Here is an 18,919-nt window from a genome sequence, read left to right as displayed (position 1 = left end):
AGTAGAAATGTGTGCACTTTAATATATGAGCAAAAATAAAAACGACCAATAGGGAAATATTATTTTGCCTGTGCATCGCTTAAAGGAAACCAGAGACGCGATAATAAAAAAAACAAAAAAAAAACATGCATACCTGGGGCTTCCTCCAGCCCCCTCAGCACTGACCATCTCCTCGATCTTCCGTACAGGGTCCAGGGATCTTCGGCAGATAGGGATTACTAGCAGGTGCAGAACTCTCCTGGCCGCGTGAGTGAGACAGAGGAGCTCGTGCAGCCGCATTGTGCATACGTTGACTGACCCCGACTGGACAAAGATACTGGGACCCCATACATTACTTTTTTTTCTTATTATTTAATCAGTGTTTGCTCACGGTAAAATCTTTCCTCACCCTCATTTACATTCTGAAATTTATCACAAGCGGTGACAACTTTACTGCTGACAAGGTACATAGTAGTGTGTTTCGAAGTGAGCAGAATCAACACCAAGGCCCATATGCAATTCACTTTTTAACCTGAGTTTTCTCCTAGGTGATATTTTTTCATCTTCTACTTAAAATAACTTTACAGCAATGCACAATTGTAAAAAGTGAATAAAAGTAGTAGAAAAGTTACTGTAAAAATTATGTTATGCATTTTCTTGCTTGCTGAGGGTTTAGGTGTTAAAACATCAACTTGGAGAAAACTAAGGAGAACAAGTGAATTGCATATTTTTATGCCTTTGGAGTGAGCATAAAGGAACCTAAAAGCACTGAAAAGTATAATATGGCCTTCCTAAAACAGTAGACCATGTTCAAATTACAGTATGAGTTTTAGGGCCGGTTCAGATGGGCGTCACGTGGGGTCTCACTCAACTGCTTTTCTGCTAGCAAACAGAATTGCATATGGCATCTTTCGGCGGCGCTTCCTGTCGTTCAAAAGTGCAGTGTAAGAAGAAGTAACACCTACAATAACAACTGACATTTGTAAAGTGCTTTTCTCCCTTAAAGCGGAATATAACCCTGCATTTCAACTTTGCTCTAAAACATTATTTACAGTATATTATATGCAACCAGGTAGAGTAGTATGTGGCAAGCACCAATGGTGGACCAGGGAAAATTCTGACGTGCTAAGGACTCCAGTCACCTGTGCATCCCAGGCGTCTCCTCCAATAGTATTCCAATGAGTCAGCACCGTCTTCAGTATAAAAGCTCTTTATTCAAATTCCATAAAAATCATGGCATGCAAGCAGTCAGCGACAGCTCCGCTGTTTCGGGCTATCTGCCCTTTCTCAAGCTGTATAGCCAGTCATCCACATTAAATCACAATAAAATCCTTCCTTATATACTATATACAAAGACCAGGTGACCAGGGCGCAGCCACTCAGACGCATGGAGCCGCCGGCGGACCTGATGGAAGACTTCAGGTATAACATGCAAATCATGTCCTATCTACGCCCCTTGCTGACATCATACAAGAGAAACACCTCCCACTCTCATACTAGCAATGTATGGATACCTCCTACCGCCGTCAGCTCTGCAGTCACGCAAGCGCGGACATTCCCTCCATCCACCTCCTTATTTCCGCATACGTCACTTACTATATTCCGCATGACGCGTAAGGCAACCACTCTGCCCCCTCGCGTCCAGCCAATCACATACGCGTTACTCGGTCGCTTAGCGACCAGACGCTATGCGAATAGACGAGGATTACAATCAGCTGGCTCAACTCCCAATCTCCAGGGTATTCGCTGCATGCTGCGGTGGGTGAGTGCGGATATGTCCCTTGGTCCCCTCTGTTGCTAAATACAAATACGAGCTATAATATGTATAGACGTTGTGGGATTGTAATCCTCGTCTATTCGCATAGCGTCTGGTCGCATCCGAAGCTGAAATAGATACATTTTGTTTACATAAATGTATCTAAGTGTTGAATGTGACTCATCTCTCTCTCACTGAGAAGGAGCTTGGCGGACAGCCAAAGAGTGTGTAACATTTATCAATAGATACATTCAATTAAATAGAATGTATCTATCTGAACTTCTGCATAGCTCTCCACGGAACTTTAAACCTCTGTGTTTAAGCCTTCCAATGCTGGTCTAGTAAAAAAAAAAAAAAAAAAAGCTTTTTGCATATAATATGCTGTAAATAATATTTTAGAGCAAAGTTGAAATGCAGGATTATATTCCGCTTTAAGACTCAAAGCGCGTAAGCATGGCTCAGACCAATCATTGGTTGATTGGTAAGTTGTGGTACAGAGGAAAAATTCTATAAGTCCGGAAATGCCAGGCTAAACAGGTGGCTTTTCAGTCAGGATTTGAATAACTCCAGGAAAGGGGCTGTTCTTTACTGGGTGTGGTAGGGAGTTCCAAAGTAGGGAGTTACAATGCAGCAGTTCTGGGCAGAGGGTGGAACATACAATATATATGCCCAAATATCGTGGTCATTTAATATTGCATTTCAGTCTTGTCCTTGCCATGCATAATTTGCTCCCATTTCTCTTAATGTTAATATTATGTACTGTGAGTCATAAAATCCATTTTTTTGAGGATTCTTTGAGGATTTTTTAATTACGCTGGCATATTCATGACCAGTTACAATTTTAGCACGCTGCGATTGAAAAAGTACCAAATAATAGGTGAAAAACCACAGTCAAAATTATTAGTATTTTCTCACGTGCTGGTAATGCATTTTTATTGATGAAGTGTGAAAATATAACCTAGGACAAAACTTTGGAGAAAAGGACCTTGGAGTCATTTGCTCCCTCTGTGCAAACTTTTTTTTTTGTGCTGTTGGTATAAAATTCAAAAATGAACGCACATTTTTCAGCTTCAACATGTGATATGCTATCCTTTCAGTATTTACTAAAAAAAAAAAAAAAAATCTGTCTGTGTGATGTTTTGCAAATCTTCATATTTGATTTTATTTACATTCCACAAAGCGTCCCAACTGTTTTGCAAGCGGGGTTGCAATAGATTGCAAAATATAAGCGAACGCTGATGTTCTGTAATAAACACACGTGAGATATTTGTCATCTCAAGCATCTTCTTAATTGCCAGCACACAATGTGTACGTATGTACTGCAGCCTTACCACGATTAACGTTTCCTAACCAAACAGATCTGAGAATTCATCCCTAAGTGAACCAATAACCCAGCAGAATGATGTCATAATCAGCAATTAATCACAGATGTCAAATAACAAACATGAGAAGGGAACGCTGCTTGCTGTCTCGATCAGAGAAAGTTTTCTGCCTACTCAACAAATGCGTCTCATTGCACGTGAAAGAAACAAAGTGCAATGATGCTCTCACTGTTTGATTACATTAAAGTTTTGTGTTTATCAACCTTGTAACTGGTACTTCACAGTGTTCCATCCCAGCTGGTCCTCTACTCACATCCCACGCAAGGAACACAATGACAGGATGCAGGTTGTTACAGTGTTCTGAAACCTACACAACAAACCGTGACTAAGGGGAAAACAAAAAAGAAACAAGCTGCACTGCTGGAAATCTACAGAGCTGTCAGTCACTGCATCTGAAACTGCTAACCTGAAAAGAAGTCAGAAACCGCTATATTCTTTTGTACAAACTTTTCATGAGCAATGCCAGCTATAAAACTCGCTCCAGAGTCCCGTGGGAGGAGGGTTACAAACAAACGCCAAGGAAAACACAGACGGTATTCTCTATGCCAGTAAAGTAGGTTGAAATGAGTAGGTCATAACATAGTGATGCTCCTGCGCTGACACCAGCATTCAGCTTACAGGGAAGCCAACTAGAGTCAATATTTGCCTGCTGCAAATAATGAATGGAGCCACTAGTGACCCACGCCGACTCAGTATAAATGTTGAATACCTCCGTAGTCATGTCCCTCCAGCACTGGAATACTTATCAGCCATTATTCATAGGTTTCAATATGCTTCTATAAAAAGCAGGCTTGCCTTTGATCCAAAGCAATGTAATATGTCATGGTCAATGAAAACTACCTCTGAAGAAGCGGCTTTTGTTAAAGCCATGAAACATACGTTATGTCTTTCTCGACATTACCACATTACCTTTGGACTTTTTGTGCTTGCCACACCTGTTTTATGACTAGTGATTGTAATCCAAAGCTACATTTTATACTACTTGTTGATCATTTGGGGTCCTTCAAAGCAGATGTGAGCTAAAAAGAAACCCAGAAAAAAACCCTCAAAAAACAAAACAAAACACCTCTGACTATATATTGCAACAGCAGCACTATAAATACAAAGTAACAGTACTACCTAGCTAAACCTCACCCACTTTTGAAAATGTCTTTATCAAATTTAGCCTACCACGACCCCAAAAACGCAAACCTCAAAAACATAAAATAATGCAAAACGTAAAGGCAACCTGAAAAGGCAAACACAAAAAAACGTAATTTTTCAGCATTTTTATGCGTGCTTACAATTCTGGGAGAGGCGCTCCCAGGAGGAACTAGGAGAGCCGCAGCTGTAAATTAATATACTTCGCCTATCCCCCTCACCAGAAGGTGAAAAAAAACAATTTAAGGGGAAAAATTTACTATTTAATGTACTGTATGTGACGAGGCCATTAGTGATGTCCTCACAATTGATCTCGGATACACTTAGTAAGGTGCCTAGGCATGCTTAAAAGGTTTCCAGGATTGACTGTGATAAAACAGACATCACTCGCTAGACAACAAAATGCCTATGGAGAACAGTCTAAATCAGGGGTCCACAAACTTTTTCGGTCAAGGGCCGGGTCAACATACTTCAAACGAATGGGGGGCCGGAGTATACATAATATGATGTAGAAAACTACATTGAACCTAGGTTCAAGCAAAGGAGGATCCGCAGGCCAGACCAGGTAGATGAAAAAAGCTGACAAATTTTATTTGAAAAAATTCCACAAACAGTGCAATAAAAGAGAGACAGAATAAGCTAACGCGTATCGTATCGGGCCTACAATCTGCCCTTAGTCATAGCTAAAGTAAATCTGTCTAGAACGGGGCTTATATACAGGTGGGGGGAGGAGTCCCCACCCACCCACCAAAAAGCCGAGATCTTAAAAGGTGCAATACATCCATATGTACAAAAAACATGTTACAAGCATACTTAATAACAATAATATAAAATTTAAGAAAATGTAAAAAAGTTACCACTACATGTATATAAATACAATATATGAAAAAATTGCATATAATAATATATACTGTATGAATTATATATACTATATAAAGGGGAAGGAGGGAAAACCACCATCAGCATGGGAAATAAGATCGCAGAAAATGTATAAGTACAAAAAAATCACATACAGATATTAATGCGTATACACTAGACTCAGATCCCAACGCTTATTTAAACCATCTGGCACACGAGTGCCCATTCGATGGATCCAATAAGCTTCTCTCCTAAGAAGTAAACCATAGATATCCCCTCCTCTGGTCGGACAGACAACACGCTCCACCCCATGGAAACTAAAGGTCGAAAGATCGCCCTTGTGGATTGTTTCGAAATGTTTTGAAACAGACGATTTCCGAAAAGTATTCCAGTTTGTTCCGCAATAATGTTCCGCTATTCGGGCTCTAAGACTACGGGTAGTACAGCCTACATATTGAATGCGACACGCAACACATGAGATCACATAAACAGTGTATTTAGTATTACAATTAACATATTGCTTTATTGGAAAAACTTTATTACCTGAGAATGAAAAAATTGTGGTGCCTCGCCTATGACAATGGCAATAGTGGCAGGTCGAAAAACCACAGGGATATGAGCCCACCGTGGTAAGCCAAGTAGGTGTACGCATAGACGAGGGGGATCGAAAAAGGCTGGGGGAAAGGATTGATCCTAAAGTACGGGCCTTTCTAGCAGAAAAACGACAACCACCGTTGACAATCTCTCTAAGCTTGGAATCTGAATGTAGTACAGGGATATATTGTTTTACAATTTTCGTAATCTTGTCAAACTCAAGGCTATAGTCGGTAACAAAAGTCGGTTTACCCAGTCCAACATTATTCCGATTGGCGCACTTTAGCAAATCAGAGCGTGGTCTTCTAGTACCCCTAGAGCGTCCCACAGCCAATTGTCGTTTGTTGTACCCCCTACACCTTAGCCTTTCCTCAACTAATGAGCATTCCTGGTTAAGCTCATCTGTGTTTGAGCAATTTCTGACTGCCCTTGTAAATTCTCTAGTGGGAATGGCATTGATGGTATGCCTGGGGTGACATGAATTTGCAAGTAAAATGGAGTTGCCTGCTGTCGGTTTACGATACGTTCGTGTCGAGACCCTATGGGAAATAGGATCTGCGGTTAAAGTCAGATCCAAATAATCAATTTTAAGGGAATCAGAGTTCATAGTAAATCTCAAATTTAGATCATTTTCATTGGCATATGTCAGAAAGTCCCCCAGGAGGGCCGGAGGACCCCCCCACACCAAAAGCAAGTCGTCAATAAATCTGCCGTACCAAATAATATGGCAGGCATAGGGGTTATCATCCCTAAAGATGCGGAGCTCCTCCCACCAACCCAAAAATTTTCCCCCTCCCTTGCGAACCTATACATGGGTTGGTGGGAGGAGCTCCGCATCTTTGGGGATGATGAAAAGGATCTAAATTTGAGATTTACTATGAACTCTGATTCCCTTAAAATTGATTATTTGGATCTGATTTTAACCGCAGATCCTATTTCCCATAGGGTCTCGACACGAACGTATCGTAAACCGACAGCAGGCAACTCCATTTTACTTGCAAATTCATGTCACCCCAGGCATACCATCAATGCCATTCCCACCGGAGAATTTACAAGGGCAGTCAGAAATTGCTCAAACACAGATGAGCTTAACCAGGAATGCTCGTTAGTTGAGGAAAGGCTAAAGTGTAGGGGGTACAACAAACGACAATTGGCTGTGGGACGCTCTAGGGGTACTAGAAGACCACGCTCTGATTTGCTAAAGTGTGCCAATCGGAATAATGTTGGAGTGGGTAAACAGACTTTTGTTACCGACTATAGCCTTGAGTTTGACAAGATTACGAAAATTGTAAAACAATATACCCCTGTACTACATTCAGATTCCAAGCTTAGAGAGATTGTCAACGGTGGTTGTCGTTTTTCTGCTAGAAAGGCCCGTACTTTAGGATCAATCCTTTCCCCCAGCCTTTTTCGATCCCCCTCGTCTATGCGTACACCTACTTGGCTTACCACGGTGGGCTCATATCCCTGTGGTTTTTCGACCTGCCACTATTGCCATTGTCATAGGCGAGGCACCACAATTTTTTCATTCTCAGGTAATAAAGTTTTTCCAATAAAGCAATATGTTAATTGTAATACTAAATACACTGTTTATGTGATCTCATGTGTTGCGTGTCGCATTCAATATGTAGGCTGTACTACCCGTAGTCTTAGAGCCCGAATAGCGGAACATTATTGCGGAACAAACTGGAATACTTTTCGGAAATCGTCTGTTTCGAAACATTTCGAAACCATTCACAAGGGCGATCTTTCGACCTTAAGTTTCCAAGGGGTGGAGCGTGTTGTCTGTCCGACCAGAGGTGGGGATATCTATGGTTTACTTCTTAGGAGAGAAGCTTATTGGATCCATCGAATGGGCACTCGTGTGCCAGATGGTTTAAATAAGCGTTGGGATCTGAGTCTAGTGTATACGCATTAATATCTGTATGTGATTTTTTTGTACTTATACATTTTCTGCGATCTTATTTCCCATGCTGATGGTGGTTTTCCCTCCTTCCCCTTTATATAGTATATATAATTCATACAGTATATATTATTATATGCAATTTTTTCATATATTGTATTTATATACATGTAGTGGTAACTTTTTTACATTTTCTTAAATTTTATATTATTGTTATTAAGTATGCTTGTAACATGTTTTTTGTACATATGGATGTATTGCACCTTTAAGATCTCGGCTTTTTGGTGGGTGGGTGGGGACTCCTCCCCCCACCTGTATATAAGCCCCGTTCTAGACAGATTTACTTTAGCTATGACTAAGGGCAGATTGTAGGCCCGATACGCGTTAGCTTATTCTGTCTCTCTTTTATTGCACTGTTTGTGGAATTTTTTCAAATAAAATTTGTCAGCTTTTTTCATCTACCTGGTCTGGCCTGCGGATCCTTCTTTGCTTGTACTTTTGGATTGGCCTGGCTTCCCAGATCCTGCACCGACTGGTTGGAGGTGAGGGGGGTAGAGCGTATATGAACTCTCCCATTTTGCATTGAACCTAGGTAGTGTAAACTATTACCTGTTTACATGTGCAGCCCTTTTGTCTCCCATTTAACCAAATCAGATATTAAGCCCCCAATACAGCATGCGCAGATAGTAAAAAACCTCTTTTCAGTGAAGCATACTTGGAGCAACCTGTCGTCCAATTGGACAGCAGTGTCACCTGATGCGGAATTGGATTGGAAGCCAGCAAATTACTGCTCGCTGGCTTCCCTGTGGATTGATGGTACAAACACTGCTCTTCTATCTGTGAGACACCAATATTTAAAGATGCAGTGGACTTTACATTTTGTAGGGGGGCCGGTGAAAAAGCCTAAGGGGGCCGCATTCGGCCCGCGGGCCTTAGTTTGAGGACCACTGGTCTAAATAATGTCCCACCTCCTGCACTAATCAAATTTGTGAATTGTGAAAAAAAAATCAGCGGCTGAAAGTATCAAAAGGTAAGTAGCAGAACAATCTATCACAATTTTTCAGAAAGTTATATTTTGACTAAACATTTCAACTGTAGGATTTCTACATGTCACAAAGAAACCGATAAATAAAACCTCTACACTGTGCTTGGAGTTTACAGTTACAGTTGAACTGGAGTTTGTAGTATAAGTGGAAAACATGGTGTCCAAATTAGTAAAGCTATATGAAAGCAAATCTGTTCTGTGACTTTAAAAGAGAAATATTTATTGAATAAATAATAAATTACCCAAAACAAAGCTTTATCTACTTCTCTAAAAAGGAAATTCAAACTGGCCCAAAGCCAAATGTAAAAGTTCTCAGCAGAATTTGTCATCACATATTGTGTCTAAGATGATTATTGTTCTCAATGTTGCAGGAAATATATAGCATTGCAAAAAGGTTGTTATTTTGAACTCTTAATCTTCACATTAGTCTTTCCAGGTCTGTAGTCACATGAGTAATGCCTATAGGAACTTGCTGATTAGGACGCATGCTGAGAGAACAATCCAGCATTGACAGCTGGAGAAGTTCTCTCTTAGGCTGGGACCCACTACAAAGAGTTATCAAAATTGCTAGTAAATTTGTGATATCGCTTTGCACGCGATTTTAGGAGTGATTTCCCTGCTCCTGTACAATTAATTAGAATGGAAGCGCTCCCAAAATGCTGCACGTCCTGCGATTGTGATTTGCCTAATCGTAATCGCTCTAGTGGAATCTGTCACATTCATTTACATTGGCAGAGCGTTTAACGAAATCAGTAGTGGTTGAAAACGATCTCTAAACTATCAAAATACCACTCTAGTGGGGCCCAGCCCAGACGGCCAATTTACATATCAAGTGAATCCGTGCTTTTTCCAGTACCCAAAAAAAACGCATTGAAATGCATGGTTTCCACGACACACATTTTTGGATGCGATTTAGTGCAGGAAAAAACTGACAGCATGCAGTAATTATTTTTGCACAATGCACTTGTATGCATTCAAATCCTGCATATTGATTTCTTATGGCACCACAGAGATGCAAGTCCATTCACACTAAAACACACAATAAATTGTATGAAGAAAATAATGCATGCAATTTCTTGCATGAGGATCACAACCGATGTGTAGAAATTCATCCTTAAGTCAGTCATACAGTGGTCAATTGCCACCAGATCGACCAACAGATAGATCACTCTCTGATCGAATCTGATCAGAGAGGGATCCAATGGCTGCCCGTACACTGCATACAGATTTTGAATCATTTTCAGCATGAAATAGATTCAAAATCTGTGGAGCTGCTACTGCAAAATAAAACTAACATCTCCATATATTTTATACTGCAGGGAATGCAAGGTATTAATTTTAGAGTGATGTAGTAGTTGTAGTAGTAGTAGCATGTCAACTGGTAACACAAATATAAACTATGAGGATTAAAAATTGGTTTACCCTTTCTTCATACATTTATTTGAACATATGTGGGATGGGAAAACCACTCTTCTAACAGGCTATGGTAAAGAAAAAAGAAAAAAAGGAAGAGATTTACAAACGCAATTTGTAATGCAATTTCAAAAACTCCCAGCGCTCATGCATTTGTAGACAGGTTATTTCTGCAAGAACGGTGTGTTCACTCAGTCTACCAAAAATTCACATAGAAGAAACCTCCCCATCCAACCCACTAAAAAGCAAGACTATAAAAAGGATCAGGAATAATACAAAAAAATCTAAAAATGCCACTACATAAAATTTGGAATCCGACATTAGAGAATTACGGGTGCTTGTTAAAGTACTCACCATTCTTCCGTTCTTTCAGAGGGAGTAAGTGCTGCACTGGCTGTAATGACAGCTCCTGAAAGTCATGGGCAACAGCTTCACTCTGAGGACTGGGGGCCAGGTGGAGAGAAGCCCCAGCTTCCTTGTCCGGGGCCAGTTGGTGGTCCATAGTAATTCAAGGATGAAGGATAATCTTAGTTGAGGTTTGCAGTCCAAGCCTGTAAAAGTAACTACAAAAATACAGAATGTTAGAGATAAAGGCTTAGTGATAAATGACTACATAAAAAAAAAAAATTACGGATCTGTTCCAGGAAACTTTACTAAAAATCCATTAAACCATGAATAAAGTACTGAATCTTTGCAGCTTGCCCTGCTGCGCTGTATAAGGAGATGACTTACTACGGGTGGAGAACAGTGGGGAACAATGAGAACAGAAATGCTCCATCATTACTACGGGTGGAGAACAGTGGGGAACAATGAGAACATAAATGCTCCAGCAAACCTCAACTAGGTTTTTTTCCTCACAAATTGCTTACGAGGAGACAAGGGTCTGTAATGCTCACCAGTCATCCTGTTGGAAGGTTAATGATTTTTGTGCTACTGCTTTCCTATGCCCACAACCATCTTTAATAACTACAGGACAGCCTGAAGTTCTCATTGGCGAATCATGCTTACGACTGCAGTCATACAACTATTCATTTACTACAGCATGTATCTGGACATTTCTGATAATCAGTTCATTTGAAGGATAAAATAGAGTCAGGTGCTTCAGTTAGTTGGATGATAATTAGGAGTGTACATATTTATTTATTTAAGTATTTATATAGCGCCGACATATTACGCAGCACTGTACAGAGTTTATTGCCTTGTCACTAACTGTCCCTCAGAGGGGATCACAATCTAGTCCTTACCATAGTCCTATGTCTATGTATGCATCATGTAGTGCATGTATCATGGTCTAGGGCCAATTTAGGAGGAAGCCAATTAACTTATCTGTATGTTTTTGGGATGTGGAAGGAAACCGGAGTGCGCGGAGAAAACCCACACAGACACGGGGAGAACATACAAACTCCTTGCAGATGTTGACCTGGCTGGGATTCGAACCGGGGACCCAGCGTTGCAAGGCAAGAGCGCTAACCACTATGCCACCGTTTAGGCTAAATTTACACTATTTATTCACATGCTGGACATCGCAATGGATTGCAAAACTGGCTGCTCGTGATGACACCCATGTTGCAGTTCATGGTTCTTGTCTCTAGCCATTTAAAAAATGGGCACAATGTGTGTGGGGTCCAGTACCGCACAGCACGTGTCCATTACTACAACAGAACGGGATGCACTTTGGAATCTGTGTAACAATGTGTAACAATGTGCATTTCAATATTTCATTATACCACAACACAATGTGAACTTAGTCTTAAAGAATATAAAGTGTGTCTTCACAATCTTATTCTGTTCTTCCTAACACAGGTTTGTGTAAAGGCCCATACACACGGGCTACAACTGTTGCTGGAAACACATGGCGCGCGCATGTTGCGGCAACAGGTCCTCCATGTGTATGAGGCGCACGCAAGCAACTGTTGCTAATCAGAGCTGTCTCCAGGCGATTGACTTGTTCAATCCCCGGCAACAGCTGTTGCAGCAACCGTCCCTAGTCTCAAGTCGGTGCAGTCGTGCGTATGCTAGTCTCTAGCAACTCTTGTGAGTCCGACAGTTCATTGAACCTGCGACACAAGTTGCTGAGCAACAGTTTCCGCTATGTTGCAGACAGGTTGTTGCCGCGTGTATACAATCGTTGCTTGTATACAACTGTCGTTGCTGGAGACTTTCAACTGTTGCTTGTCTCCATGCAACTGCAGACATCCGTGCCTCATGTGTATGTAGCTTAAGTGTTACGATTCTGAGAAAATCATTCTGGGGATCTCTAAACAGCTACTGATGCTTACAAGGCTTTACAAATAGTTAAAAAAAGATTTTTTTAAAGATTTGGAAGCTCACTAGTCATCTGTCAGGCAGATCATATACAAAAAGAGGCAATTTAAGGCAATTGTTAACATTTCTCAGGAGTGGTCAACCATAACCCCACAACAGCAAGTCATACAATACTCCTGGAAATCTCAAAGAAACCCAGTTGACCACCTAATGCTAGGTATACACGATACAATTTTCTGTTATGCTGGCATACACGGTACGTTTATTCCCGCTAAATCGAGCCGCTGGCGCCTGGATCGTTTACCGCTCGTCCCCGCGGGTGCTTCTTATCTTCTGCTCGTTTTCTTCTATTGTCCTGCCCGCAGTATCGAGCGGATAATCGATCCGGCGGGTGATCGGGCACATCGGATTTTTTCAGCGGCCCCCCATCAGCGGCTCGCTTCAGCGGGAATAAACGTACCGTGTATTCCCAGCATAAGATTTACCTGCCAGATCAATTTTATCCAACATATCCGATCTTAATTTCAATCGATTTTCTGATTCACTTCTGTGGAAATTGATTGGAAAATCGACCGAACTCAAGATTGGACATGTTGGAAAAAATCGATCTGGCAGGTAAATCTAACAGAAAATTGTACCGTGTGTACCTAGCAATGGAGAATAAAAACAGCACTTTTTGCATTGGCAAACAACTGTGTTCACGAGTCTACCGTCATAAGAACACTGAACACTTAAGATGGTCATTAGGATGCCACTAATTCTGACTTGCATAGAAATGCAAACTGTAAGCAGCCTGGATTTGGGCCAATCTAGTGCACTTCCTGTTGGAAGTAGGAAAATAAGGCAAGTCAGAAAAGAGTCAGTACCTCTGCATACTCTCACAGTTGTTTAGAAAGTAGTTTTGCCAGATGACTACAGAGGCGTATCTGGGTAATATGGTGCCTATGGCAAACACTTAAAGTGTGCCCCCCCCCCCCACTCCTTTTTCCCTTGAAGGGTGGTTAGATGAAGGGTGACTGGGGCAGGGTGGCTGGGGCCAACTGCAGGGTGGGTCTGGGTGCAGGGTGGCTGGGTGTGGGTAAAGGGTGGCTGGGTCAGGCTGCAGGGTGACTGGGACCAGCTGCATGGTGAGTCTGGGTGCAGGGTGACTGGGTCTGGGTGGCTGGATCAGGGTGCAGGGTGGCTCTGGGTGCAGGCCAGGGTGGCTGGGTCAGAATGCAGGGTAATTGGGACTGGCTGTAGGGTGAGTGTGGGTGCAGGGTGGCTGGGACCGGCAGCAGGGTGAGTCTGTATTCAGGGTGGCTTGGTGCAGGTTGAAGGGTGGCTGGGTTAGAGTGCAGGGCGGGTGGCTAGATGAAGGGTGGCTGGGTGCAGGTCAGGACGGCTTGGGCAGGGTGAATGGTGGCTGGGTGCAGAGCAGGATGGCTGGGGCAGGGCAAATGGTGGCTGGGTGCAGGGTGGCTGGGTGCAGGGTGAAGGGTGGCTGGGGCAGGGTGAAGGGTGGCTGGGTGCAGGGTGGCTGGGGCAGGGTGAATGGTGGCTGGGTGCAGGGTGAATGGTGGCTGGGTGCAGGGTGGCTGGGGCAGGGTGAAGGGTGGCTGGGTGCAGGGTGGCTGAGGCAGGGTGAATGGTGGCAGGGAGAAGTGTGGCTGGGTGCAGGGTGAAGGCTGGGGCAGGGTGAAGGCTGGGGCAGGGTGAATGGTGGCTGGGTGAATAGTGGCTGGGTGAATGGTGGCTGGGTGAATGGTGGCTGGGTGCACGGTGGCTGGGGCAGGGTGAAGGGTGGTTGAGTGAAGGGTGGCTGGGGCAGGGTGAATGGTTGCTTGGTGCAGGGTGAATGGTGGCTGGGTGCAGGGTGTAGGCTGTGGCAGGGTGAATGGTGGCTAAGCGCAGGGTGAAGGCTGGGGCAGGGTGAACGGTGGGGCAGGGTGAACGGTGGCTGGGTGCAGGGTGAACGGTGGCTGGGTGCAGGGTGAACGGTGGCTGGGTGCAGGGTGAAGGGTGGCTGGGTGCAGGGTGAAGGGTGGCTGGGTGCAGGGTGAAGGGTGGCTGGGGCAGGGTGAAGGGTGGCTGGCGCAGGGTGAAGGGTGGCTGAGGCAGGGTGAATGGTGGCAGGGAGAAGTGTGGCTGGGTGCAGGGTGAAGGCTGGGGCAGGGTGAATGGTGGCTGGGTGAATGGTGGCTGGGTGAATGGTGGCTGGGTGAATGGTGGCTGGGTGAATGGTGGCTGGGTGCACGGTGGCTGGGGCAGTGTGAAGGGTGGTTGAGTGAAGGGTGGCTGGGGCAGGGTGAATGGTGGCTGGGTGCAGGGTGTAGGCTGGGGCAGGGTGAATGGTGGCTGGGTGCAGGGTGTAGGCTGGGGCAGGGTGAATGGTGGCTAAGCGCAGGGTGAAGGCTGGGGCAGGGTGAATGGTGGCTGGGTGCAGGGTGAAGGCTGGGGCAGGGTGAATGGTGGCTGGGTGAAGTGTGGCTGAGGCAGGGTGAATGGTGGCAGGGAGAAGTGTGGCTGGGTGCAGGGTGAAGGCTGGGGCAGGGTGAATGGTGGCTGGGTGAATGGTGGCTGGGTGAATGGTGGCTGGGTGCACGGTGGCTGGGGCAGGGTGAAGGGTGGTTGAGTGAAGGGTGGCTGGGGCAGGGTGAATGGTTGCTTGGTGCAGGGTGAATGGTGGCTGGGTGCAGGGTGTAGGCTGGGGCAGGGTGAACAGTGGCTGGGTGCAGGGTGAAGGCTGGGGCAGGGTGAATGGTGGCTAAGCACAGGGTGAAGGCTGGGGCAGAATGAATGGTGGCTGGGGGCAGGGTGAATGGTGGCTGGGGGCAGGGTGAATGGTGGCTGGGTGCAGGGTGAAGGCTGGGGCAGGGTGAATGGTGGCTAAGCGCAGGGTGAAGGCTGGGGCAGGGTGAATGGTGGCTGGGTGCAGGGTGAAGGCTGGGGCAGGGTGAATGGTGGCTAAGCGCAGGGTGAAGGCTGGGGCAGGGTGAATGGTGGCTAGGCGCAGGGTGAAGGCTGGGGCAGGGTGCAGGCTGCCTTCTGTACCTGTATCTCGGTGCGTGCCGCTCCCCCACTGCTGCCATAGCTGCGTCCCCTCCGCTGCGTCTCCACTAGCGTCCCCTGGGTCGTAGTAACAGACAACCTACTGAGATCAGTGGACAGAGCAGGCGCACGTTACCCGCCGCCCGCTGTACTCCAAATGCGGGAAGTGATGTCACTTCCGCATTGGAGTACAGCGGGCGGCGGGTAGCTTGAGCGCTCTCGTGTCCACTGATCTCAGTAGGTGGTCTGTTACTATGACGCCGGCGGGGACGCTAGAGGAGACGCAGCGGAGGGGACGCAGCCAGGAGGGGAGACCGGCAGCGTTGGAGCGGTGGTGTGAGGGCAGCGGGGCTGGGTAGGGGGACGCAACCCAGGAGGGGAGGCAGACAGTGAGGGAGCAAAGGCATGGGGGCAGGCATGGCGCCCATGGGGCAGTGGCGCCCATAGCACTAGCCATGCCTGCACCCCTCTAGATCCACCACTGGATGACTAGCATTATAGCCAGACACTAGGCAATTAAGAAGGAGGTCAGTAATATCTGGTTGATGACTGAGGCATTTTAAATGAAAAACTGGCCTGGATTTACTGACAATTTCCTACTCGGGGAAAATGTTTTGAGGGTCATAATGAGGGTTACTCCAAAGTTGTTGAATTATCGGTTGTGACTGCAGTTGCATACCAGCACAGAGAGACCGAATTCTCATTCATTCAAAGTATCTCTAGATGTAATAGTAATATTATGGGGAGTATACAATAAACTGGGTTGAGCAGAATTATGTGCATTGAGTCTTACTGCACGATGAGTGTAATAATGCATTGCATTCTGTTCTACTCGTCATGCGGTAAGATGCACGTAATTCTGCTTGACGCAGTTGATTGCTTACACAACAGTGCTTGGATGCAGATGTACAAATGTAACTGCAATCTCACAAATAAAGATGGCCATACATCAGGCAACTTGGCAGCTGACTTGACCATCCAATTCGATTATAAATGGATCTGGTGAAAATCTGTGCCGCCAAGAGCATGCCCAATCGATGGTGCCCCCAGTTGCGGGCTGAAATTCAATCACGTGGGACGTGTGTATGTGGATGGAGGACAGAGCCAGTGGCAGACACCAACAGGTAAAGTATACTGCACAGGGCACATTTGTCATGGGAGGGGGGTACGACAGTGTCGGGGCAGCGAGGCGGCACGTGTGGTGTCACAAGGCCGATTCCCGAGAAATGTAATGCTGAAATCAATCAGGAATCGGCCTTTGGTGTATGGGCAGTCAGCAGAGCTTTCTCCAATCAGATTAGATCAGAGAGAGATCTGTCTCTTGGTCGATCTGCCCATACATCGTCTGATGTATGGGCACCTTTGGTCAGTAACCTTTTAACAATGCACACTATGCTCCAATACCACCGATTAAGGGTGGCAGACTCTCTGGCCACATAAGGATATGTGTCTAATAAATACAGGTCAGGCTTGTAGGATTACTGATGTTCTCTTGTGATTTCTAGCACGGCAAAACCTCCCTATATCAGGACCACTGTGTGTCTGCTATACGCATGCAGCTGAAAGCTGCAAAGAGAAAAAACAGGACTTCATTTTTATCAATGCTTTCAAAGCAAACTGGTCATAACCAACTTGGATTCCTCTTCATTTTTTTAAACAAAATCCCCCAGCGTTGTTATGCACAGAAGCATTTCCTCCTAATGGACAAGGCTGAATAAGCGTTGTTCATGCAGATTAAGCTATTTAGGTACTGAAGTAGTGCAAGAGGTTAGCCATGAAACACACAATTAATATTCTCCCATGACATATTGTTTCCTAGCAAAACACACCATTTTCAAATGCTCATAAATACAGGTCAGTGTGTGATGAAATTTGCTCAGTGCATGGCTGGCTGGTTTAACATACCATAGTTGTGTGCTAGCGTATTTCATATCCTCTGAAATGGAGAACGTTTTTTTAAGTGAACCCGAGGTGACGTGACAGGAGATAAAAATGTATGTACAGTGCCAAACAAGTTAATACCTAGGCTATGTATTTTTTTTTGTTTCCTGCCTGGAAGAGTTAACCTTCAGGCATGTAAGTGACAGTTTTTCCCTTGTCGGAACCTTATAAGGACTACAGCATCACCCTCACTGCTAAGGAATTACAGCCATTAAAGTGAACCTGAGCCGAAGCTCAGGTTAAAAACAAGATCTTACACTGAAGAGAGGGAAGCCTCAGGATCCTATTGAGGTTTCCCTCGCTTGTCTAAAGTCCCCTGTTGCAGAGCCATGCAGCTCCACCTCCTTATTCATGGACGTGCTGTAGCGACGCGAGCTCGCCCCCCTCATGCGCAGTACCACGTGGCTCCGCTCACTGCGCATGCGGGCTCAGCTAGCTATTGCGCGGCCATGAATAAGGAAGAGGAGCTGCGCGGCTCCTATCTGATTAGTGGCAATGCCTTGTCTCTAATGTTTCAGGGGGGCACGTTCAGCGACAGAGGACATTAGAATACAGAGGGAAGCCTCAATAGGATCCTGAAGCTTCCCTCTCTTTAGGTAAGTATCTGATTTTGTGTACCAAGCTTTGGCTCGGTACACTTTAAAGTTTTTTCTTGCAACTTCTGAGAGTAGGAGATACATAAAAAAAAAAGTCAATAGTTTGTGTATTTTCACACTGGGACTCTTGAGACACTTTCATTGAGCAGAGACAACAAAACATTAAATCCACTTTGTAAATGTCTATACATAAAATAAAACCATGAGTAGGAGGAAAGATCCAATATTTACCTCGCGTTCACTTTAGGCTGGGTTTACAGACGCATTCTGTTGACTTGCGTTGTGTAGCAGCATGCGGTTTTCAATGGGATGCAATGCAACGCAATGTGTTTAAGCGTAAATCCAGCCTCAACCTTCAGGCTGGTTTCACACTGTAAACCAGCGACGTCAGCAGTGTATCATACCTGGCGCACCGCACTGCCAAAAACAGGCCTTCAGGGAACACTGCATTAGTACACGGTGTTCCCTGTCTGGCCACCAGCCAAGCAGGAAGTGACGCACGCTTGCCGTCACTTCCTACTTCGGATATGCAGAAGCATATTATAAAAATACGCTTCTGCGCATGTGTGCCGCGACATTGTAACGCCAGTTTAAAAAAAAACCTGCGATGCCATAGAGTAACATAACTTCCGCGTTGATGCAGATCGCCGTGGGTCCTGCACGGTAATGTAGTTCTGCGCTAGCGTTAGATTAGGGACTTCCGGCACAGGGTACCGGAACGTGGGAAGTATGAACTTCCCCATAGGGTTTCATTAGGCTGTGGTAGCAGTGTGGCAATTTAGTGCACCGCACCAGTGTGATAGGGTCCTCAGACATATCTTCCAAACCTTTATTTCAGTTGTACAAGTGCATTTATAGAAACACATACCAGTATCTATGCATGACATATGTGGTCTTACACTGCAAAAACGTTAACTGGATTCTAAACAGGAGAGATTTATATGAACACAGAAGGCCATAAAAAAGTTGTGAATATTTAAATCACAAATATACGGTAATACAATTGTTACCCAAAGT

The 18,919-nt window shown here is 44.8% G+C and overlaps 1 protein-coding gene across 4 annotated transcripts in view; it reads right to left on the bottom strand.

Moving 5' to 3' along the window:
- The window catches only part of MRTFB (myocardin related transcription factor B), a 422,849-nt gene that overhangs the window by 235,862 nt on the left and 168,068 nt on the right, over window positions 1-18,919 (bottom strand). For all 4 annotated transcript variants that reach the window (XM_068244719.1, XM_068244722.1, XM_068244721.1 and 1 more), the window contains one exon: window positions 10,425-10,633. In XM_068244719.1, coding sequence (XP_068100820.1) covers window positions 10,425-10,572 — 148 coding nt within the window. In that variant the 5' untranslated portion in view covers window positions 10,573-10,633. The remainder of the gene's footprint in view (window positions 1-10,424; window positions 10,634-18,919) is intronic.

This window comes from Hyperolius riggenbachi, chromosome 7 (assembly GCF_040937935.1).
Source record: "Hyperolius riggenbachi isolate aHypRig1 chromosome 7, aHypRig1.pri, whole genome shotgun sequence".
Lineage (NCBI taxonomy): Eukaryota > Metazoa > Chordata > Amphibia > Anura > Hyperoliidae > Hyperolius > Hyperolius riggenbachi.
The sequence above is the reverse complement of the archived record's forward strand: the minus strand, read 5'-3'. Positions and strand labels throughout refer to the sequence as shown.